Raw genomic sequence first — 23700 nt, 5'->3', positions numbered from 1 at the left:
GATCAGGAGGAGCGATGTTCGATGAGATTGAGCAGAGAAGGAAGGAGGTGAAACTGTACATAAACGCTGGGGATGAGCCGGAGAGGAACGGACGGTGGAGATCGATTCCGTTCACGCATCCATCGACGATCGAGACGGTTGCGATGGATTCGGATCTCAAGAACAAAATCAAATCGGATCTCGAATCGTTCCTCAAATCGAAGCAGTACTATCACCGACTAGGCCGAGTCTGGAAGCGGAGTTACCTCCTCTACGGTCCCTCCGGTACGGGAAAATCCAGTTTCATCGCCAGAATGGCAAAGTTCCTCTGCTACGATGTCTACGATATCGATTTATCGAAAGTTATCAACAATTCAGATCGGAAGTTGCTCTTGTTGCAGACGACGAACAAGTCGATGAGCGTGATCGAAGATCTCGATCGGTACTTGGCTGAGAAATCAACGGCTGTGAGTTTGTCTGGGATTTTGAATTTCATGGATGGGATTATCTCGTGTTGCGGTGTTCGGTCCTTCAATACCTGAGATGGAAGAGGGCGACGGAAGGCAGTGACGCGAGGAGGCGAAAGGCCGTCGACGCAATATGGTGGTAATGGGCTGTGGAGGCTACAGCAAGCAGAATTTGTGGGAAATGATTTCGTGGGAAAAAAGGGTTTCAACGATTACTCTGATGATGAGAACCATGGCGTATCATCTGCGGTGTTTGGAAGAGAAGGATGTGGTATCATCTGTGGCGACTGTGCTTGCTGATCTTCGCAGCCGCCGGAAATTGATGACGAGGAAGATGACTTCGATTCGGAGAGAGAAACTATTGGTGAAGAAGAGTAAAGGTATGTGTTTGTGATATGTGTTGAAAAACTCCTGCGGGCAGCAGCGAAGGCAAGGTTGCCGGCCAGCTGCCCGTCGGAAAGAAAGGAGTATAGGCCTAAATCTTATTGCTCTGATACCATGTTAAAAATACTGTATTATTGATTGATATTCTTGATTTATAGATTACAAGATTGATAAATTACAATTCCTATACAATCTATATATAGAAGAAAATGTGGTAGTAGGTGTAGTGGAGGTGATAGTGGGTTAGGTGAAGTGGAGTGTGTGGTGAAGTGGAGGTAGGTGAAGTGGAGTGTGTAGTTATAGATTACAAGATTGATAAATTACAATTCCTATACAATCTATATATAGAAGAAAATGTGGTAGTAGGTGTAGTGGAGGTGATAGTGGGTTAGGTGAAGTGGAGTGTGTGGTGAAGTGGAGGTAGGTGAAGTGGAGTGTGTAGTGGAGTAGGTGAAGGTAAAGATGGGAAATTCTAACAGTGGTTATTTTTAGGAAAGAGTAATTCTACCGTAAGTTTGACCATATGGATCTTCCCATGAGTTTGCTTTTTGATTGTGTTACCTAGGCAACAGAGTATGATACATGGGCCACACAACATAATCCCTCTCAATAAGACGGTTTAAGAAACACCTTCGTGTTGACATGACACTCATTGGACATTTCACAACATCTTTCGGACACGTTCAATCATGTCCTATTATTAGAAATTTTCTAGACTCAGACAGACTTCATACGCTTGGGGCATATATCTGTCTATTGCTTAGACACATGGAAAACATAGAAAGTTTGAATAAAATAACATGGAATCCAATGATAAAAGAAAAAAAGAGAGTAAATTTATACATATTCTCCTCCTTTAGACTTTCAAAATAATTACGTTTGAAGTAAAGATTCATATATATGACATGTAAACATTGTTATCCTTATACATTCATACTTAATATAATAATTTTTTGAAAATTCACATTTCGGTGTGTGTCACGTGAGCGTTTCCATGATTCTTAGAAGACAGTCTATGGGCAAACAATTGGAGGAAGACAATAAAATCCCCACATATGTTGATGGAGCGACACTGATCAGATAGACCAAAATTGGGTCAAAGCATAGATTGCTCATATTTGATTGACACATTTAATCAGATATGATGTGAAAGCATTGACCATGTGATGATCATGTAATGCCTAATTAGACAGTAGGGTATGGTTTGAGTGCTTTGCATGATAAAACATAATTAATGGTTGAGGAGTGGGTCAATAGATAAGTTGGAGGTAGTATATGTAGATCATTTGCTTGAGTGTATACTGCATAGAAACTCCAAAATAAGTGTAGTGGTGTTGGATATGCCGGGAACATGGCAGACGCGTATAGGACACGCCATTTAATTTTTTTTTTTTCAAGGATATGTTGGAGAAATGCGAAGGATACGCCAACTACTTTCTTTCCTCTCTTCTGCTTTTGATGGTTGTTAGATGTTGAATGTTTATTATTTTTTCTCTTTTTTATGGACGGTCTATTAATTATTTTAAATCTAGTGTTATTATTTTTGCTTGTGTTTATTTATTTATTTATATTATTGAATTAGTGTTAGTTTTATTTTTTTTTAATTTTGATTGTTTCTAGACATTATATTAATCTATATAGCAAATAAAAATTTATAAAGCAGGGACATCTAAGAAGGTGGTGTCTCTATGTCGTGGTGTGTCCGTGTCGGACACTCATCCTAAAGTCTCCTATTATTTTAACTATTTTTTAGATCTGGACACTCTTTGAACACTTGGAGGACATACGTGTCCGACTGATTATAAGTTTGAACAAAATAACCTAGGGTACAAAGATAAAAGGAAATAATTGTAGATTTAAAAAAAATTGTGTCATGTTGTATTTTTATTTTATTTTATCTGAATGATATATTCGTATATATAATATATAATAAATTTATAAAACTATATATTTTGTGTGTGTACTTCACATGTCATGTCCTTCATTTTTTGAAAATTGTCGTGTCAATGCGTCCCTGTTATAGTGTGTCTGTGTTAGTGCTTAGATGAAAATATATAAAAAGTAAATGTTTTTTAATTGTGGTATCTCCGCCGTGTATGCGTTCTTGTCTTGATTCTTTTAAAATCACTGTGTCCATATCCATATCCATATCCGTGTCCTTGTCCGTGCTTTTTAGGCCCGAGTAGAGACTAAGATTTTTGTAGTACAGAATTCCTCTTTTTGAGTTGGGTTACATGGAAGTCAAATCCATCCTTCGAGGTATTTTTGTAATTTGTGAAGAACTTGGATTCTTTTGTGATTGCCTATGGATTTATTAGTTTTTATATATCATTTGCTTGGATTCCATCCCTTTTGGTGCTTTTCTGGTGATATTTTTTCTTAATAAAAATCCTAGTCTAGGGTAGGCTCTTTTTTCATACATTGTATTGTCTTATATTAGTTCTTTTTACATGGTATCAAAGAACGAAGGTTTTTTTGGTTAAATCCCTTTGTCATCTACTCATCTTCACAATATGCAATTTGTTGGTTTGGATGCTACAATTATTGGAAGCCACATATGAGAGCATTAAAATATTTTTTTACACCCTTTAGTGTATTAAGCTTTTAGATGAAATAGTTGTTAAAAGCCATCAAATCTTTCACTTGCCTAGAAATAAATCATACGTTCTTTATTGCTAATTAGTTAAGGAGGCTCTAACTTGAGTCTCTTTATTGTGGGAATGCAACCTAAGCTGCTGGGATGTCCCCTAGGGGACCTAGACAGAAATCATACATGCTTTGGACACTTCAAAATAATTTTACTTAAGATACACTTCGCCAACATTTGGTTGATGGGCTTTTTTTTTTCAAAGAATTTTTTATGCTCGTCTGAGGGCTGACTGACATTTATTGCTGATATGTAAGTACACTTCTGTTCTTTTAGAGAGGGAACAAAGTATTACTACATTTTCTTAAAAATTACAAAATACTTGGGTGAGCTTCGCAAATTAAAAAGAGAGAGAGTTGCACATGTCGATCAAGAGAAGATTTAAGATTAAAACGTGTGTATTTATATATATATTTTATTTATATTTGTTAAATGCCTAATTCTTTGACATGTTAATTTTGTGCCAATTCTATGTCTAGGCAAAATGAATTGGAATCTTACTCAACAAATAAAAATTGGCCTTTTAAGATACCTCTTTATCCCAGTGGAAAAAATGAAAGAAGATATTGAAAGCCCATTTTAGTATTTTGTGTACAACTTATTATGATTTTCTCTTCCCTAATCAGTGTCAACAGTGGTGGGGAAGGAAAGATTGCAATTATCTGAATCCTGTTAGTTCACTATTTCTAAATAGAACCATCTCACAATAATCTCTATTGTCTGTGTAAACAATTGGTCCTTGTCACTTCACCTGTACTTTATACAAATTGTTAATGAAAGACTTCATTCTTTGATTTCTTTGGCTATTCATTTCATGGTAGTGATCTGATTGGCTCTATTTTCATGTGCTCTGATAATTTCTCATGAATAATTCTTGTCATTGATGCTCTGCTCATCTTGTTACATTGTTTGCATGCATGTTAACGACTTCAAAGTGGTTAAAAAAGACAGTGAACATAATAAAGCTCAGTCTCAGGTTACTTAAATTGTGGTGGTGAAGATTGTTACTTCTAGCTCATTCTGTTATAATGTGTTCTTGATGGATCTATAAGCTTATCTACCCATTCAGGTGATCGGTTAAAGATATGAGCATTAAGTAGCAATATTATCTATCAGAAGAATAGAAAAAATTTATTTGCGACATTAACAAGTAAACCAAGCTCATTTGTTGGTTCTCCAAATGTTTTAGATCCTCACTATTTCATTCGCCAAACTGTGACATGAAAACAATTCTGTTGCAAGTTTGAACTTTGCATCCAATTCTCTGTCAAAGATAGCCGAGGACCCCGATAACTGCACTGCACTGATATTTTCAACAGCAGATACTATTGGCGAAATGTAATTTGCTGTATCTGGACATACATAATATATCTCTATGTTTAATGGTGCATCATCGAACTATTTCTTGGCTTTTTTTAATTTTATTTTAAATTTGTTTGTTGCTGTTGCTGTCATTGTAGTTCTTTCTGTGATGATGCATGCAATATACTAATGCTGTTTGGAATTCTCCCAGTTCTATTTTTCCTGGTTTTGAGGTCCCAACAAAAGGAAATGTTGACCAAGGGGTCTCCTCAAAAACCCCCCCGACCATTGTGAATAATTCTGCCATTTTATCTGAATCCTTAATTGCTGTTAATTCTCATAGTCATGTGAATGAAAATCAAGATGGGGTCTTGGGCGATCATTTAGACAAGGGGGGAGATGATTCTAGTGAAGGTGAGAAGGAAACGGAATGATGGCTGAAGGAGTTAAGCAAGTATGCAACATGTCCAATTGAAGAGAAAGAAGTGCCTCAGTTGCTTCAAGTTATGGGGTTGTCACTTGTGAGAATTAGGGGAACTTGTGATTCAATTAGTAACAATAATAGTGTCATAAGGAGGAATGCACGTAGAAAGGGTGGTGAGAGTTGTAGAAAGGGGCAAGGGAGCTAAGGAATTTGGTAAGTTTCATAAATTATGAGAAGAGGCAAGAGGAGGTTAGGGGTGAAGATGTTTCCCAATGAAGATAATCAGTTGGAATGTGAGGGGGTTGGGTTCTCATAAGAAGAGGGGGCATATTAAGGATTTCTCAGTAATGCATCAACCAGACATTGTTATTTTCCAAGAAACTAAAGTGGAAGTGTGTGACAGGAATTTCATGAAAATTATCTGTGGGTTTAGGCATAGGAGATGGGCTTTTGTGCCATATGTAGGTAGATTGGGGGGGTGTTTTGATTATGTGGGATGAGCGGGTTGTCTTGGAGTGTGAAACTATAATGGGGAAATTTCTTTATCAGTTAGGTTTAGGAATCTTTATAGTGTGGAGTGGTGGTTAACTGGGGTTTATGGACCTGATAGACCTTCGAGGAGAAAGGTTTGGTGGGAGGAGCTATATAGTTTATTTGGTTTATGTTCTCCAAATTGGTGTTTAGGGGGGGACTTCAATGTGGTTCGGAAGATCTCTGAGAAGTTCAATGGGATTAGAATCAATAGGGGTATGAAGGATTTTGATTTGTTTATAAGAGATTGCGAGTTAGTGGATCACTTTTTGTGTAATGTGAGATTCACATGGTCCAACCTTCAAGAAAATTTGGTGTGCTGTAGATTGGATAGATTCTTATTTTCTTTGGGGTGGGAAGGGGTATTTCCCAATTTGAGATAAGAAACGCTACCTAGATTGGTTTTCGACCATTGTCCCATCGTGTTTGAGAGTTGGCCACTAAAATGGGGACAGACGCCTTCTAGGTTTGAGAACATGTGGTTGGAACACCACTCGTTCAAAAGAAATTTTGAGGAATGGTGGTCTAATGCTAGGTGCTATAGGTGGGAAGGCTTTAAATTTATGCGGAAATTGAAATGGGTCAAGGATAATGTGAAGAGCTAGAAGGAGAATTCAAAAAAGGAGATTTTGTGTAGAATTGAAGAGTTAGATGCTTTAGAATAAAGAGGGGGCCTGGTTGATCCATGAAGAAGTGAAAGGATTGATTTAAGATTGAAAATGGAAGAGTTGGTTTTCAGGGAGCAAATTTGTTAGGCCCAAAAGGCAAAGATGAAATGGTTGAAGGAAGGGGATATCGATTCAAAAAATTTTCATAGGGTTATAGATGAGAAAAGAATGAAGTTTATTAAAAAATTGGAAGTGAGCCCAAGGGTAGTTGAGGAAAGGGAGGTTCAGATTTTCAGTGGAATTTTTTATTTTTATTCTAAGCTTTACTCAAAGAAGGAGTTGAATAGACCGAGGACCGGGGATTGTAGGACTTAAGTGGGAGTCCATTGATCAGGCAACTGCAAGGTGGCTTGAAAGGCCATTTGATGAAATGCAAATCCGAGAGGTAGTGTTTGATTGTGAAAGAGACAAAGCTCCAGGTCCAGATGGTTTCTCCATGTCCGTTTTTCAGGATTGTTGGGAGGTGGTCAAAGAGGATTTGTTGAAAGTTTTTACAGAGTTTCATGAGTCATGAATTGTTAATCTGAGTTCAAATGTTACACTTATCTGTTTAATTCCTAAGAAAGTGAATATTATTAGAATTGGAGATTTTAGGCCCATTAGTCTGGTTACATCCCTTTATAAGATTTTGGGGAAGGTTTTATCGAAAAGGTTAAGGACTTCTTTGGGGACTATAGTGTCTATGTCACCAGGGACTTTTGTCAAAGGAAGACAGATTTTAGATGTGGCTTTGGTGGCAAATGAGGTGGTGGAGGAATATAGAAGTTCAGGAAATGAGGGATGTATCTTCAAGGTTGATTTTGAGAAGGCATATGATCATGTGGATTGGCAGTTTTGAATTTGTAATGGATAGGAAGGGTTATGGTAAGCGATGGAGATCTTGGATTAGGAGATGTTTGTCAACGTGTAATATGTCAATCTTAGGCCAAGTTTGGCATCCTCCAAAAAATCCAAAAAGTCAAAAAGTCACTATCCTATTTAAGTCACATCATCTTATTTAAGTCACATCACCTCTCTAACACATCACTTCAAATTCAACCCAAATCCAACCCATATTTCATAAAAAGTCAAAAAGTGCACTTATTTAGTCTTCCCAAACCTGGCCTTAGTTAATGGTAAACCCGGGAAAACTTTTAAGGCTTCTCGAGGATTATGATAAGGGGATCCGTGATCCCCTTTTCTGTTTATTTTGGTGGCTAATGTATTAGGAAGGATGGTTGCTAGTGCTAGTGTTAGTGAGGTGGGTCTTTTTGAGTGATTAGAGGTTGGGAAAGATAAAGTTTGTGTGACTCATTTGCAGTATGCGGATGATACAATCTTTTTTTCTTCGGGGGATGAGAGTCGGCTATTAAATCTTTTTTCGATATTGAAACTTTTTTGGAGTACTCTCAGGGCTTAAGGTTAATTTGGAAAAAAGCAGTGTGGTGGGCATTAAGATGCAACATAATCAGATTCAAAGAAGAATTGCACTTTTAGGATGTGGTATTGAGATAGTTCCATTCAAATACCTGGGACTTTCATTGAGGGGTAATCCTAGAAGTGAATCTTTTTGGAACCTAGTTGTGGAAAAGTTTGGTAATATGTTGGAAGGGTGGAGCGAGAGAGAGGGGGGGGGGGTGTTAGATATACTTTGGTTAAGACAATTTTAAGTGGTATCCCTATTTATTTATTTTTAATCTTTGTTCAAGATCCTAGTGAAGGTGGCAAGGTCATTAGAAAAGTTGAGGAGGGATTTACTTTGGGAAGGTAAGGATGAAGGAAAAAAGGATCACTTGGTGAATTGGGAGATAGTTTCACTCCCAAAGGAGAAAGGGGGTTTGGCGATTGGTAACATTGTGGCTAGGAACATGACTCTTCTTGGTAAATGGTTGTGGAGATTTCCATCGAAGAGTAATTCACTTTGGCATTCTATAATTAGAAGCAAGTATGAGGTCAAGATAATGGCAGGGATTCACAAGTGGTCTCAAGGGGCTAATTGTCAGGCTCCTTGGAAGTTAATTTCTCAAATCTTTTCACTTTGGTCTCGCTTTCTTTCTGTGAGGTTGGATAATGGGGAACTTGTTCGATTTTGGGAGGATGTTTGGACGGGCCCCTCTTCCTTTGCTTTGGATTTTCCACATCTCTATAGAGTGGCTCGGTCTCATAATAGTTCTATTGCTTCCATGGTTTGTTCTTCTTTGGCTCCAATCTCTTGGAATTTTAATTTTTCTAGGAATCTCAATGATATAGAGGCTGCACAGTTGACATTTTGTTGTCAAGACTTGATCATTTTTCTTTGTTGCCTCTTTTGGAAGATAAGAGGGTTTGGGCTCTTCATTCATCGGCTATCTTTTCTTGTAAATCTTTCTTTGACAAAATCATTGAGGACCCTCAAATTCCTCCTTTTCCTTTTTCTAAAAGAATTTGGAAGGCTTGCGTTCCTCTTAAGGTGAATGTGTTCATGTGGTCATTGATTCATGGGGCCATTTTGACAAATGATTCATTGCAAAAAATTAGACCAAATCGTTTACTAAATCCTCAATGGTGCATTATGTGTTGTAAGGATGGTGAATCCTTGGATCATTTATTTTTGCATTGTCCAATTGCTTTGAGCTTATGGCACATGTTGTTTATTTTGAAAAATGTTTTGTGGGTGGCACCAAAGGGTACTGCGCAAATGTTACTAATTGAATTTCGTGTTTTTGGGGGATCGAAGAGGGGCAAAGTGTTGTGGTATTGTGCCATCTTTGCAACTTTTTGGGTTCTATGGTTGGAAAGGAATGCGCGGGTTTTTGAAGATAAAAGCCCGGGTTGTGGATTTTATGTTGAATAAAATTAGTCACTTAACTTCCTTTTGGGCTTTGGTGAACCCTCTTTTTAAAGGGATTTCACTGTTCTTGCTAGCTAGAGACTGGGTGTCAGTGTGTGGCATGTAGGAGTTTTGTTGATGTAGCCTTTGCTTGGATTATGTTTGGAATCATAGCTTTTTAAATGTTCCTTAATCGCTATGTACTGTTGGAATTGCTTGTAACTAAGTCATATGTTGCTGCAGAGTAAATATCTTGTCAACTAATCAGTTAAAAATGATATACCTTGCAATTGATTTGGGGAATCTTCCCATGCTTGTCAAATAATGTCTAAAGGCACCATTCCTTGCGCTGTGGATTTTTTGGCTATATTGATGCATGAAACATGAATGTGAGTAATAATGACAATGTCCTGTAATAAAAATAATTAATTAAAAATCAACTTGGTTGTTTGCTATTATATGTCATATACATGAATATATAATTCAAGGATAATAAAAAAATGCAACATATAGGAATAGTTTTTATAAGACTTTTGTATCCTAAATTATTTTGTTTAAACTTGTAATTCGTTTCTTGTGTATCTAAGTGATGGATGTGTGCATTGCCAAGTGTGAAGAATATTCAGGTCTAAAAAAAAATAAAAAATAATAGGACATGTTTGGAGGAGTGTCCAACGCATTTTGGGAACCGGCAAGTGTCAGTGTCCAACACGGAGACAACATGGACATGTCACATTAGAAGTGTTGGTGCTTCATAGGTTGTTTGACGTGCAACACTGGCATTCTTGTTTGAGCTGGATATAGGTTGACTGCTGTGAGCCCGTTAGTCCAGTCCTCTACCTTGGAAACCAACTTATTTGTTTATTTTTTAATGGCTTTCATCTGGATATAGTTGACAGCTGTAAGCCTGTTAGCCCAGTTTTCTACCTGGGCAAGCAACTTATTTGTTTATTTTTTAATGGCTATGCTGTACCTTTCTGTCATAGGTGATTTTTTCACTATGGCCCATGGGGAGCACGTCTCCACCCCTTCCCCTTCTCTTGCCCCGAAATTTTCTGTCCTTTGCAACTACTGATGTGCTGCCTGCATGTAAATGTTGTAGATTCCTCTCTAATTTCAAGTGTGTTTGCAGTGGTTGATTTTCTTTGATTCTGAAGGGCGAATCATGGATTCAAAAGCTTTAAGAAAGAGAATATTTTATGGGGGAGTTGATCACAGACTGCGGAAAGAGGTTTGTATGTTGTAGTAGGAAGAAACTGCCCGCCAACCTTCCTTTTTTAGGTTTAGTGTGAATTCATGTTCTGTTAACTATTAATTATGATCACAGGTCTGGCCATTCTTGTTGGGACATCATGCATATGATTCAACATGTGCAGAGAGGGAATATCTTGTGTCAGTTAAAAAGTCAGAGTATGAGACAATAAAAAACCAGTGGCAGGTTTGTTGTTAATTTTTGTGTAATTGTTGATATTTTTATTTTTTCTCTCATATTTTGATGTGATGTGTGTGTACACGTGCTTGTGGATGCCCAAGGTCATGTTGGTTCATCCACATGGCACATGCTTTCAAGCAACTCACTCCCCTGTAAAAGCAGTTAATTAGTTCCAGCTTGTCTTCTCTTTTCTGACATTCTGACTTGGCAGTATTTTTGTGGTGAACTTGAATACCTTTTTCCTTGTTCTTTGTCACATATGATGCTAGGCTTGGTTCATAAGCCAAGCCAGCTTAGCCTGTTGTTGGCCCCAAGATTATTGAAACCAATAGAAAAAATATTTTGATTGTGGGAATTACTAACTGGCCAATACTATTTTGCAACTTGAGATAATAATGCTGTTGCTGGACTATTTTTCAAAAAGATAATGCTGGTGCTGGACCAAATGTAAACATTGATTGGAGATGGTAAACTAATTTCACGTCTAGAGCATTTCTCCAACTGCTAATGGTTGAGATGCTAATTTGATTTTGGGTATCCAATAAATTGTGTAACGGCCCATATTTTTTAAAACCCGGTTAGCTTAAATTAAACCCATGCTCATTGTTCATTTCCAAATCCAATTGAATCATACATGCGGAAGCCAATAATTGTCTCAAGATTTAGTGACAATCATAAATAAAATAAACCTCTTTTCCATTGTATTTCATTTCACTGTATTTTTGAGATTTACAAAAGGGTTTACATGTAATTATATATTCATAACTCTAAAGCCTGAATCTATAGCATGTAATGAACTAATACAAGATTATGTAGGTCTTCACTCCAAGTGTCGTAAACGATTACATATTTCAAGGGTTAGAACCCTATTACAAAAGAAGTGGGTCTCTACCCCAAACATATAAGCCAATGCTTTACATAGAAAACAACAAAACAAAACAAGTCTTCGTACTCCAAAACCACTCGAACCTTCAACGAGGTGTAGGTAAATCACCATACCCGAAAATGCTTTTTCATATAGGGATGAGCACTAAGCCTAGTAAAGATAATCTTAACTAAATAAATAAGCATTGAATATGCATATGATCATGGATGCCAATGCACGTGTGCCTTTCAATGATAAGACAATTTCTGAAAAATATGAGATTTTTCAAATGATTTTTCAATTTCTCAACTTCCACAAATAAAAATAGAATTTATCCAATTCGAAAACATGGTGAATCCTTAGGTAAGCGTCTGCCAGTAGTTTATCTAAGAACAACCAAAAACTGCCCTCACTTTACAAGTTGCTAGCCGGAAGGAAATTGGTACGTACGTCGTGTGGGTTTTTGGTTTTTTACCGAGGACCTCGAGCCAACTTAAATCAACATTTCAAATCATTTTATACACTACCCCAATTCACCCACTGTTACTCCATAATTTCCTATAATCAACATCTATTGAATCATGACAAAACCATGATTGTTCAATGCTCAATGCTCAATTTTCCCAATGTTTCAATTCTTCACAATGCAATCCTCAACCAATTGTCACAAACAGATATCTCTAATTGTATCTCAATACACATATATCATAATCTCATGAATATTCTCAATTTCTCAAAAGTAGCATCAATTCAACAATTTCATCAACTTTCCAAATTCCTAGGGTTCAAGAAATTTAGGACTTTTGCCTTTTTGAAACAAATTTAACAAATTCACACACAACACTAGTTTTGTAACAGCCCGAATTATTTAACATATGATAATCAATATTAACTCATCGTTATTACTCAAATCCCCTTAATCATAACCATTAGGTAACAACAACATTTAGTATCATCATCTTTCACGTACCCTCAAATCCCTATATTTGTATTCATAAATGACTAGAGATTTTACAAAAGATACATCACATGCAATTAATATGTTCTCCATTTCTAGAATATGAATCTATAGCATGTGATGAGAGAAATTAAGAAACCAAAACATAACGCCCTACGGGCTACATGTTCCAAGGCTTAAGCCCGGTTATAGATAAATGGTTTTGGGTTGACCCAAAAAAAAAAAAAATACAAGTAACTAAGGCTCGTGCTCCAAAAAAAAAAAAATCCTCCACACTCCTACTTCGGCGGGATCACAACATCTTTACCTGCAAGCGGTTCCACTAGGGATGAGCAAAAAGCCCTGTAGAGAAATCTTAACAAAGTATATACATGTTAAGCAATAATGGATGCATATGTCATGCTATGCTAAAAAACGTAAGTTTTTCTCATTTGGAAACCTCATGTAAGATGCTTGTTCGAAAACATAATCAATCCAATGATTTCAATATATAATCAAGGGGTGGTAAATGCGACTCAGGTAATCCCCTAGGTTTGGTGCCTGCAAGTAGGCATAACAAGCATTACTAAGGCCACTTTACCGGCTCTTAACCGGAAGGAAATTAGAACGTACTCTGCTTGTGTTTCCAGACTTTCACCAAGCACCTCAAGCCATCTTAACATAACCAAACTACACCCCATAATCGGACTTACCAAACGTATTTATCCCAAAACAATTCAAAACGATAGTTGTTTCACAAACAATTCTTTTTCAAAATGCAACTTCAACAATGCCAATTCAAAAAAAAAAAAAAAAAAGGAAAAACAATGAGGATGAAATGAAATGACTATGCAATTTATCAATACATTCTTAATTTTTCCATAATCTCTCAATAATTCCCAATCCCAATAATACAATCCTCAATTGTGATTAAATATAGCATTTCTTCCCAACATATATATACACAATATATATTCCATGGCTTAACAATAACATATCATCACTCTCAACACTAGCATATCAGCATGCAAATCTCATCAATTTCTCAACAACATTTCCACTTCATGGATATTTAACAATAACAATGAACATGCCAAAATTCTTTATCATTTCTCAACAATGAATCTCTACAACACATGATTTCACATTATCTCCACTTTTCTCCAAATTCTCCAAAAATCTAGGATTTTCACAAAATTAGGGTTCTCATTTTTGAAAAGGTTTTTCCTGCGTAAAACTTGCAACCATCAACATAATTTAAAATCTCAAGATTTGGAGAAAACATCTGAGAAACCCTCTTTGAATCATATAAAAATAATATACACAAAACATCATCAAAACAACTGTACATTTGCTAAATATATATATATATATATACATTACTTAAAGAATATCCCTGCCTCAAGCTCTAGGATGAAGAAAAGAAAACCCCAAATTTGACGGTGTCAAAAATTGATCTCCACTGCACACAATGAAGTCCTCAACATGCTCTCCGAAAAAGGCTCAAGAATAAGGGTCAAAATCTGAACGGATCTTGGTGGTTGGAAGGATTTATGGTGGTTGGTGGGTGTTCTAAAGAGAAAAGAAGACAACAAATGTAGAGAGAGAGAGAGAGAGAGAGAGAGAGAGAAATGAAAAAGTGAGGGAAAAAGAGAGATGTATCGATTTTTAAGTGATTGGACACTCTTCGGGACTGACTCCAGACATACCGTTTGAGCAAAGAATCTTGCGCTCAAGCAAATAAATCAAATAGACCGCTCGAGCGCTGAAAGTTGTGCTCGAGCATAGAAACACCCCCTTTCAGTATCTCTCACCTCTGCAAAATAGACCGCTCGAGCGGTGAATCTTGTGTTCGAGTGTAAAACACACCCCTCCTAGTAACTCAGATCAGACTTGGAACATAGAACTCGGAGGCCTCGAAAACCGCTTGAGCGTTGGAAGCTGCACTCGAGCGAACCCAAGTTTAAAACAAGACCAACTCAACTCCAAGGTGTTTCCCACACTACCTCGGCTCGCATACACACTCCTGGCTCCAAGTCCCGACACAAGGGCACCCATGCACTAGAATGATAACCGTATCAAAGGGAGTACCAGGCAATAAGAGAATTAAGAGACTATTCACACAAGAATAGTTCTGTGATAACTTTCAGTTTTTAGATTAACATCACTAATCATGGTTTAAAAGACCTGGGACATCATGAGTGTATTGCAAGGAAATTTTTTGAAAGAGTAGGATTATACACAAACCCAAATTTTGATACAATAATTATACAAAAACCTTTACATTTTTCACAATCTTATAACTAATCAAAATACCACATATAATATTCAAAACAAATTTATAGAGGTAAGAGAATCCCTACCTCAAAGTGAGAGAGAGAATTGGTGAAGCCCTAAAATCCCAAAATGCTCCAAAGGAAAATTGGGCTTGGTGAAGTCAAAGCCCTCGGTGGGCTCTACAACTTTAATAAATGAGTTTTTGCGAAAAACTCAAGGAGATGATATGAAGGGTTGATTTTTCTGTTGGAAGAGAGAATATAGAGAAGATATATATATATATATATAAAGAGAGAGAGAGAGAGAGAGAGGATGAAGAAAAGTAAGAAAAACGAGAGAGATCAGATTTGAGAGAGAGGCTCGAAAATTGAGGCTGGGACATGCGTGGCCTCCATGTGTGGAGCCTTTAGCTGCACGTGCACTAGCCTCTGGCCGCATATGCTGTTTTCTGCATGCCACACTATGGAACTCCCCTCGTTGCCACACATGCGGGGCACTCTGCCGCACGCGTGGTGAAAATCCTCTCCATGTGTGGGCTCAATCCAGAATTCATTCCCTTTCTTTTTTTTTTTTTTTTTTTTTTTGATCAGCAATAGACGAAAATATTTTATTAAAATGGAAGAGGAAAACGTACAAAAGGAGGACATGATGTCCTTAAAAGCCATAAAAAAAAATCCTAAGATTCGCACACAGACTTCTAATCACTAGAAATCAAGAAAAGTTGAATCCTTCTAAACAGGGAAGCCAATGAAGCCCAAAAAGATGTCAAGAATATGATTTTCTCCCACATTGAGAAGACATTAGCACTTTTATCCTCCAAGATCCTTACATTTCTTTCCAACCATATGACCCATAAAAAAGCACAAACTACACACAGCCCCAAAACCTTCGCTTTTTTATTTGAGCCCAAAAATCGGAAATCGGTGAACAACATGAAACTACATAATTCAGGGGCTACCCAAGCAATGCCACCCAATGAGAAAAACTGCTACCACAAGCTCCTTGCCTCTGGACAATGTAAAAAAAGATGGTTTAGAGACTCCCCCTCACCCATACACATAATGCAGCATTGAGGAAAAAGATACTATTTAGGCCTCCTCTTTTGAAGAACATCATTGGTCAAAATGTTTCCATGAACAAAAGACCATATAAAAAACTTTACTTCGAGAGGTGCAAAAGACTTCCAGATTCTTTTATAAAAGGGAAAGAATGGTGCACTTGAATGATTTTATCAAAAAAAGATTTGCAAGAAAAGACACTGGATGTATGCAAGAGCCAAACTTGTTTATCATTCAAGAGAGAGTTCAAAGACAAATGATCAATACGAGACAAGAAGGATGCTAACTCCTCAACTTCTCTATTAGTGAGATTTCTAGAGAATATGAAATTCTATGCAATTGGAGCCAAACTAGAACAAGCCAATGACGCAATGGAGGAATCATGAGAATTTGCAACTCTATAAAGACCCAGGAAGTCCTTGGAAAAAGAAGAATTTCCAATCCAGACATCCTTCCAAAACCGAATCTTCTCCCCATTTCCCACCCTCATAGAAAGGAATCTAGAAAAAAGAGAAAAAATATGAGATATTGACTTCCAACGAGCTCGACAATTACCCCTCAAAACCACATGAGTAGACCTACCAAGATCTTGAACACCATACTTGCTCATTTATTTTTATTTTGATTTTTATTTTTTTTTTGATTTTTGAGCACCATACTTGCTCTTAATAATAGAATGCCATAATGAGTCATTCTCCAAAGGAAATCTCCATAGCCACTTTCCTAGAAGGGCCAAATTTCTTGCTATAGTGTTACCAATTGCGAAACAGTCTCCCATCTAACCATGTGCATCTTCTTACCGTCATCCTTTCCTTCCCATAAGAAATCCCTCATTAATCTAATGATTTCGCTATCCTTACCGGGACCTTAAAAAGGGACCCAAAAAAGAGATGGGAATACCACTTAGAACGGATTGAATCGAAGTGTACCTCCCCCCCTTTCGAAAGCAAAGCTCTCTTCCAACCCTCCAATCTCTTTCCTATTTTTGCTACCACTGGCAACCAAAAGGATTCACTCCTAGGATTACCCTCAAGAGGAAGCCCCAAATATTTCATAGGAAGCCCCAAATATTTCATAGGAAGCTTCTTGATGGAACACCCTAGGATATTTGCCAAACTTAGAACATGACTCTATTGCAAATTAATACCCACAATACTACTCTTACTTAAATTAACCTTTAGACCCCGAAATATCATCAAATACCCTTAAGAGCAATAAAATGCACCTCACTTTACTCTCCTCCCCTGAGGAAAAAAACAGTGTGTCATCCGTAAATTGGGGATGAAAAACACTAACTCTGTCTCCCCCTACCACGAAGCCGTCCACTAGATCTAGCTCTCTCGCCCTATCAATCAACCTACCCAACACATCCGTCACTAGGATAAAAAGGAAAGGAGATAAAGGATCACCCTGCCTCAAGCTCGTTGTGGCCATAAAAGAATTCTTAGGTTTCCCATTCATGAGAACTGACATGTTACAAGTTGACAAACCCCAAATCCATTTCCTCCACCTATCTCCGAAACCCTTTCTAGACATTACAAAGACCAAAAAACACCAATCCACATGATCATAAGCTTTCTCAAAATCAGCTTTAAACATGACACCTTTGTTCTTCAAAGCTCTGTACTCCTCCACTGCTTCATTTGCCACCAAAACAACATACAAAATCTATCGTCCCTTAATAAAAGCTCCTTGAGCCGAAGAAACGGTGTTCCCCAAAGTCGCCCTTAGCCTTTTTGACAACAACTTCCCCAAAATCTTATATAGAGACGAGACTAGGCTAATGGGTCTGAAATCACTTATTTTAACTAAGTTTTCCTTCATGGGAATCAAGCAAATAAATGACGCGTTTGTGCTCAAATTAACCCCTCTCATGAAATTCTACGAATACTCTCACCAAATCACCTTTCACTACCTCCCAACAATCTTGGAAAACTGCCATAGAAAAGTCGTCCGGCCCTAGAGCTTTATCTCTTTCACAATAAAAAACTGCCTCTTTAATTTCTGCCTCCTCAAAAGGCCTCTCCACCCACCTTGCCAATGTCTCATCCGTCCGTGACCATTCAACGCCTTTAATCCCAGGTCTAACTACCCCACCGTCCGAATAAAGATTTGTGTAAAACCTAAAAATCTCTCATACACCAATCCGCGCGTGTGGCCAAGTCTTGTGAGGCCCGACTTCCCCTAGGTGTTCCTACACCCCACACTCCGCCCTTACGCCCGAAACTGAAAAGTTTAGTTTGGTAAAACATTAAGGAACACTAGACATGGCTCTAATCACAATCACCAAGACACTACTCGCCACACGAAGGCTCTGAAAACATAACGTTAAGTCCGAACACGAGGGTTCAAGTCGGGTCTATGACCCGATACATTACAAATTGTGTATTATTAAAAACATAAGTGAGGGAACAAAGGTGACTTAGCAAACTAGTTTGTTGTTTGCATAGTTCATGCTTTTTATCTTGACATGGCATAAGGACTACTATATTTGCTGGATTTCAGTGTTAAATATTTTGATCGGTTCTATATACTAGGTATTGCCAGCTGGCAGAGCTCTAGAAAATAGCATACCAGAGAATGTTATTGATATGAGAATGAATGCATGCTGTAAAATGTGAATGACTAGGGAAGTGCGCAGTTTGTTCTCACATTTTTCCATCTTAGATGGGAAAGTATTATATCAGATATTTTTGGATATTTGTTTTGTGATTTCCTGTAAACAAACTTTCTTAGGGCTTAATATATGTGTTCATCATTTTTTGTTCAGAGTATCTCGCCAGAACAGGCAAAAAGATTTACAAAATTTAGGGAGAGGAAGGGCCTTATTGACAAAGATGTGGTATGCTGGAAATTATCTCATTTTTTCCATTCTTACAGACTAATTTTTCTTTAGATGAATTGAAGAAAGCCCTTTGCATTCAAACTGTCGATTGTGTTCACTTTCTTTTTTCAAGGTAAGGACTGATAGATCACTCTCATTCTATGATGAGGAAGACAATCCAAATGTGAACCTTTTACGAGATATACTGCTGACATACTCCTTCTACAATTTTGACCTTGGTTATTGTCAGGTGCTTCTCATTGTCAGTAGTTACTATTCCAGTAATTGATTGATTTTAGATGATTCATAGCCAAATGTTTTTCACATATGCAATGTATCAAATTTCTTTCTGCTTGTCATTATGTTCAGCCCAGATATACAAATGCTTGGAAACAATTTGATAACGAAACAACACTAAAGTGTACATGTTATTGCTTACAAATATTACATTAAAGTATATTTTGGATGTTAATACATGTTGGTAAATGATTAATTTGAATATGTTTATGGCTTGTACGAGTCACGACCAAGAATATGACATGGTTTTGAAATTCCCTTGAAGTTTCTCTTCTTCTTGAGAGTTGGAAATGAAAATAGTATTGTGATCTTTCTTTATAGTTGCATTCAGGAGTGATGGAATAATAATATGGATTGCTGCTATGCAAACAGGGTTTGTAGTTCTCATTCTGCTTGATTATACGTTTAGTGCATATTGTGAAGGATTTGTTCCCTACAATGTGGTGGTTGCGTTGTGTATTTGTGCTAATTAAAACCCTTTCTTCTCTCATATAGGGCATGAGTGATCTTCTATCGCCAATATTGTTTGTAATGAGGGATGAGTCAGAATCATTTTGGTGTTTTGTTGCATTGATGGAACGACTTGGACCAAATTTTAATCGCGACCAAAATGGCATGCACTCTCAACTATTTGCATTATTAAAGGTTGGTCTCTCTCTCTCTCCCTCTCCCTGCTTGTGGTCTCACACATGTAATTGCAGAAGAATTTGGATCTCATTTGAGTTTATGAATTGGCTGAAAAGAACAATACTTTAAGACCTGAGGAATTTCCCGGACTTGATGGGCTGTGCTAGTTGGCATCATTTTCAGCATTGATAGTCCTACACAATTTTGTTCTTTGCTTTATCTGTCTGGGGGTGGCTTTGAGGCAATATTCCTGATTGGAAGATTGCATCTTTTATTCCTTTGTAATAACCTTTTAAGTTGGTTTCATTATTTGGAGGAAGCATAGTTTCTGTTTGAATAGAAAACTCAAACAATTCTGACGTAGTCACAAAATTCATGTTGAATCTGCGGAAGCTTGTCCTTTAAGTTTCTGAATGGCTGCACAAATACTTTCATGAGTATGGAGTGCTTTATTACCCTCCTGGATGATTATAATTCTCTGACTGTAACTTTCATTCTTGGTAAACAAGCAGTGAGTGGTAGATATGTGACAATTTGTAATGGTAACTTTGAAGCTAGTTTAATAGTTTGCAATTAATTTCTTTCTTTGTTTCTTTTTTTGTTTCTGAAATGTGAAGAGAAGTTAGGTCTCTGAGCTATATTTTAACTAAAATATTGTTTTGTGTGGCTATATTTTACCACTGTTCAAATTTTTAATGTATCTCACTGTTTTTGTGGCAGCTGGTGGAGTTGTTAGACAGCCCATTACATAATTATTTTAAGCAGAATGACTGCTTGAATTACTTCTTTTGCTTCCGTTGGGTTCTTATACAATTTAAAAGGCAAGTGGCATTCTGTTATTTCATTTGCTTGAAACAATGTTTCCGCGTATCAACACTAGATGGGTGGCACGCACCACATGCATGGTCACCGTATTTATATTTAAGAGGGGGGAAAAAAATGGAGAGAGAACTCTGTCTGTTTTGTGCTTACTGTTTAGTGTTTTATATAGCCGGTTCCAAGCCTGGATGAGGAAGTTTGTGTCATATAAAGATTGCAAGGATATCCTTAGAGAGAGTTTAACATGACGACATAGGCTAACAATACTATATATCTATAAATGGTAAATCAAACCAAAAGCCATGAATTAGATGGTGTGCGAAATTAGAAATATTTAAGGATAAAAAACTTAAAGAAGCAATGCGGAGTTTGTAAGGTGATGCTATTAACATGTGGATTACAATGGTGGAATGCATTAAAAGAATATCGCAACAAGTCTTGGGAGAGTCAACTGGAAAAGGCCCTATATCTAAAGGTACTTGGTGGAATAGTGAGATATAGGCTCTTGTAAAAACAAAGAAGGAATGTTTTAAAAGTGGAACTCCGCCTGTGTCGTGCTTAGTGTTTAATCTTTTATATAGCTGGTCCCAAGCCTAGAGAAGGAAGGTAGTGTGTCATAACGTTACAACATAGGCTAGCAATACTAGATATATACATCAAAGGGAAAATTCAAATAGAAAAACATTTTAAAATCCTATGAATTAGATGGTGGAATATAAAAGGTGAGAAATTAGAAATATTTATGGATAATTTTTTCTAAAAAAGCAACATGGAGTTTGCAAGGCGGTGCTAATAACATGTGGAATACAATGGCGGAATGCATTAAAGAATATTGAAAGAAGTACTTGGAGAGTAAAATGAAATGACCTATAGTTATAGATATAAGCTGTTGTAAAAGCAAAGAACTAATGCTTTAAAAAGTAACAAAAGGATAAAGGAGATAACCAAAATTACAACAACTATAGAGTCTTTAGTTAATGAGTCATATAATGAAATTGTGGGAAAGTAATTGAGCATCTCTTATGGGTTATAACAATAGTGTCAGATAATCAGGGATTTATGTCTGGTAGGTCAACTATGAAACTGATATATTTACTAAGAAGATTAATAGAAAAGTGCATCAATAAAATGATGGATCTATATATAGATTTTATAATTTTTTTTTTTGTTTTTTTTTTTTTGGGGGGGGGGGGGGGGTGGGGGAATTAGTGAAATTTCTAATCATTTTAGGGTCATATCAAGGGTAAGTTACCCACCCCAAAAAAAAATATCACGGGTAAGTTTTGAGTTCTTACCTACTTGTCTAGTCATGGATAAATTAACAAAATGCATTTATGATGATGTCCTATGGTGTACGTTGTTTGCAGATGATATTGTTCTAGTGAAAGAACTAAGAAAGCAATTAACACCAAATTAGAAATTTGGAGAGAACTTAAGTTAAAAAGGTTTAAAATTAGTTAAAATAAAACTAAAGTATATGGAATGTAACTTTAGTGACAATAGAACTAGAAATAATGCAGAATTGAAGATTGAAAACCATGATATGACAAGTAGTGATCATTTGCGTTACTTGGGCTTGGTTGTTAATAAGGATGTCGAGGTTGGAGATGATGTGATCCATAGAATCAAAATATGTTGGCTCAACTAGAGGAGTATGTTTGACAGACTACCAAAAAAATTGAAAGATTTTATGGAAAACCTATAAGGTCAACGATGCTTTACATGATAGTGTGTTGTCCAACTAAGAAAATGAGTGTAGTTAAAATGAGAATGCTTAGATGGATTTGTGGTAATTAGAAATGAATATATTCATGAAATGGTAGTAGTACCAGTTGAAGATAAGTTGAGAGAGAACATGCTAAAGATGATTTGGTCATGTATAATGAGAACTTATAGATGCAATGCAACAGTAATGAAGAGTGATATGATCACTATAAATGGAAATGTTAGGAGGGGAAGAACTAACCTAACATGATATTAATTTAACTAATCATATAGCCTTTCAGTAGACTAGAATGACAAAAAAAGATTCATGTAGCGGACCTCATTTGATTGGGACACAAAACTTAGTTTGCTTGAAAAATTAAAAAGAAAAGATAAAAAATAAATAGAAAACAGAAAACAGAAAAGAAAAAACGAGTAATATATTGATTAAAAGTTGTGAGAATTGGTATGAATTTGTATTTGTGAGAGACGTGGGAAAAAGTGGGATGAGAATCCTGTAATTTTGGAGGTTTTTTGCTTCCATATTATCCAGAGCTTATCTGATTTGGTTTTGTGTTTCAGGGAATTTGAATTTGAAAGAACAATGCGGCTGTGGGAAGTTTTGTGGACTCGTTATATATCCGAGCACCTGCACCTGTATGTCTGTGTTGCAATACTGAAGAGGTACCGTCGCAAGATAATGGGGGAGCAGATGGATTTTGACACGCTCTTGAAGTTTATAAATGAGCTCAGCGGTCACATTGACCTTGATGCAATCCTTAGGGATGCAGAGGCCTTGTGCATATGCGCTGGTGAGAACGGAGCTGCTTGCATTCCTCCTGGAACTCCACCTTCATTGTCCATTGAGGACGGCTTATTATACTCTCAACAAGATGATGAAGTATTGTAGAAATGTTCCCTAATTTTGGGAGCATATCTGATTCGATGTTCACAAAAAATAAGGAAGATTAGCGTTTCATGTAATTTACGATTTCTTAATATGTTTTGAGATTGTTCGACATATTTCTTTATGAAATATTTATATTGCAGTCAAATGTATTTAGCAGTGAGTGATGGAGGTTTTGTGGGTGGCTCCACTTGCAAGTGTACACATGTTAATTAATTTTGGGGGTTTTGGCTGCAAAAAAAGGGCTAAGGCATTGTGGCTGTGTAATGATTGCAATTTTTTGGGTAATTTGGTTGGAAAAAAATGCAAGGATTTTTTAAGACAAATTTGGGGATGTGGATTCTACGTGAGATGAAGTCCGAAGTTTGGCATCTTTTTGGGCCTTGGTGTCTCCACCGTTTAGAGGGATTCCGCTTTTTTTTATCTCTACAGACTGGGTGGATGTTTCTGACACATAATATCTTTCTTTGCTTTGTTGATCATTAAGGACTCCTTGTCCTCTCTTGTACTATTTCTCTTTTTTATTAAATAAAATTACTTTTGTTGTGATCCAAAAAAAAAGAGAAGAGATTCTTTCTATTGCTTTTCAATGCATTATGCAGTGAATGATGATTCTTTGATTTGTTGATAGCACCATTTGCAATCATGCATGCCTTGCCTTTGACTGTTTTTCTAAATCACCTGCTTTAGGGTTCAGATTGTTTGTCAAAGTGTTGCAGGAAGAAAAATTATGGGATTTCATTTGCAGTGGACTTCAACTTTC

At 36.8% G+C, this 23700-nt stretch overlaps 1 protein-coding gene across 3 annotated transcripts in view; it reads left to right on the top strand.

The window, feature by feature from the left end:
* Positions 1–23498, top strand: part of LOC114271633 (uncharacterized) — a 48118-nt gene extending 24620 nt beyond the window's left edge. For 2 of the 3 annotated variants that reach the window (XM_028213242.2, XM_028213244.2), the window contains exons 9-15: positions 10323–10421; positions 10518–10628; positions 18530–18601; positions 18717–18833; positions 19376–19525; positions 20228–20328; positions 22613–23498. In XM_028213242.2, coding sequence (XP_028069043.1) covers positions 10323–10421; positions 10518–10628; positions 18530–18601; positions 18717–18833; positions 19376–19525; positions 20228–20328; positions 22613–22940 — 978 coding nt within the window. In that variant the 3' untranslated portion in view covers positions 22941–23498. The remainder of the gene's footprint in view (positions 1–10322; positions 10422–10517; positions 10629–18529; positions 18602–18716; positions 18834–19375; positions 19526–20227; positions 20329–22612) is intronic. The other variant, XM_028213243.2, reaches the window with a different exon arrangement.
* The last annotated feature ends 202 nt before the right edge of the window (positions 23499–23700 follow it).

This window comes from Camellia sinensis, chromosome 13 (genome assembly GCF_055761805.1).
Source record: "Camellia sinensis isolate YWXY chromosome 13, ASM5576180v1, whole genome shotgun sequence".
NCBI lineage: Eukaryota > Viridiplantae > Streptophyta > Magnoliopsida > Ericales > Theaceae > Camellia > Camellia sinensis.
This window is presented reverse-complemented; position numbering and strand designations above follow the sequence as displayed.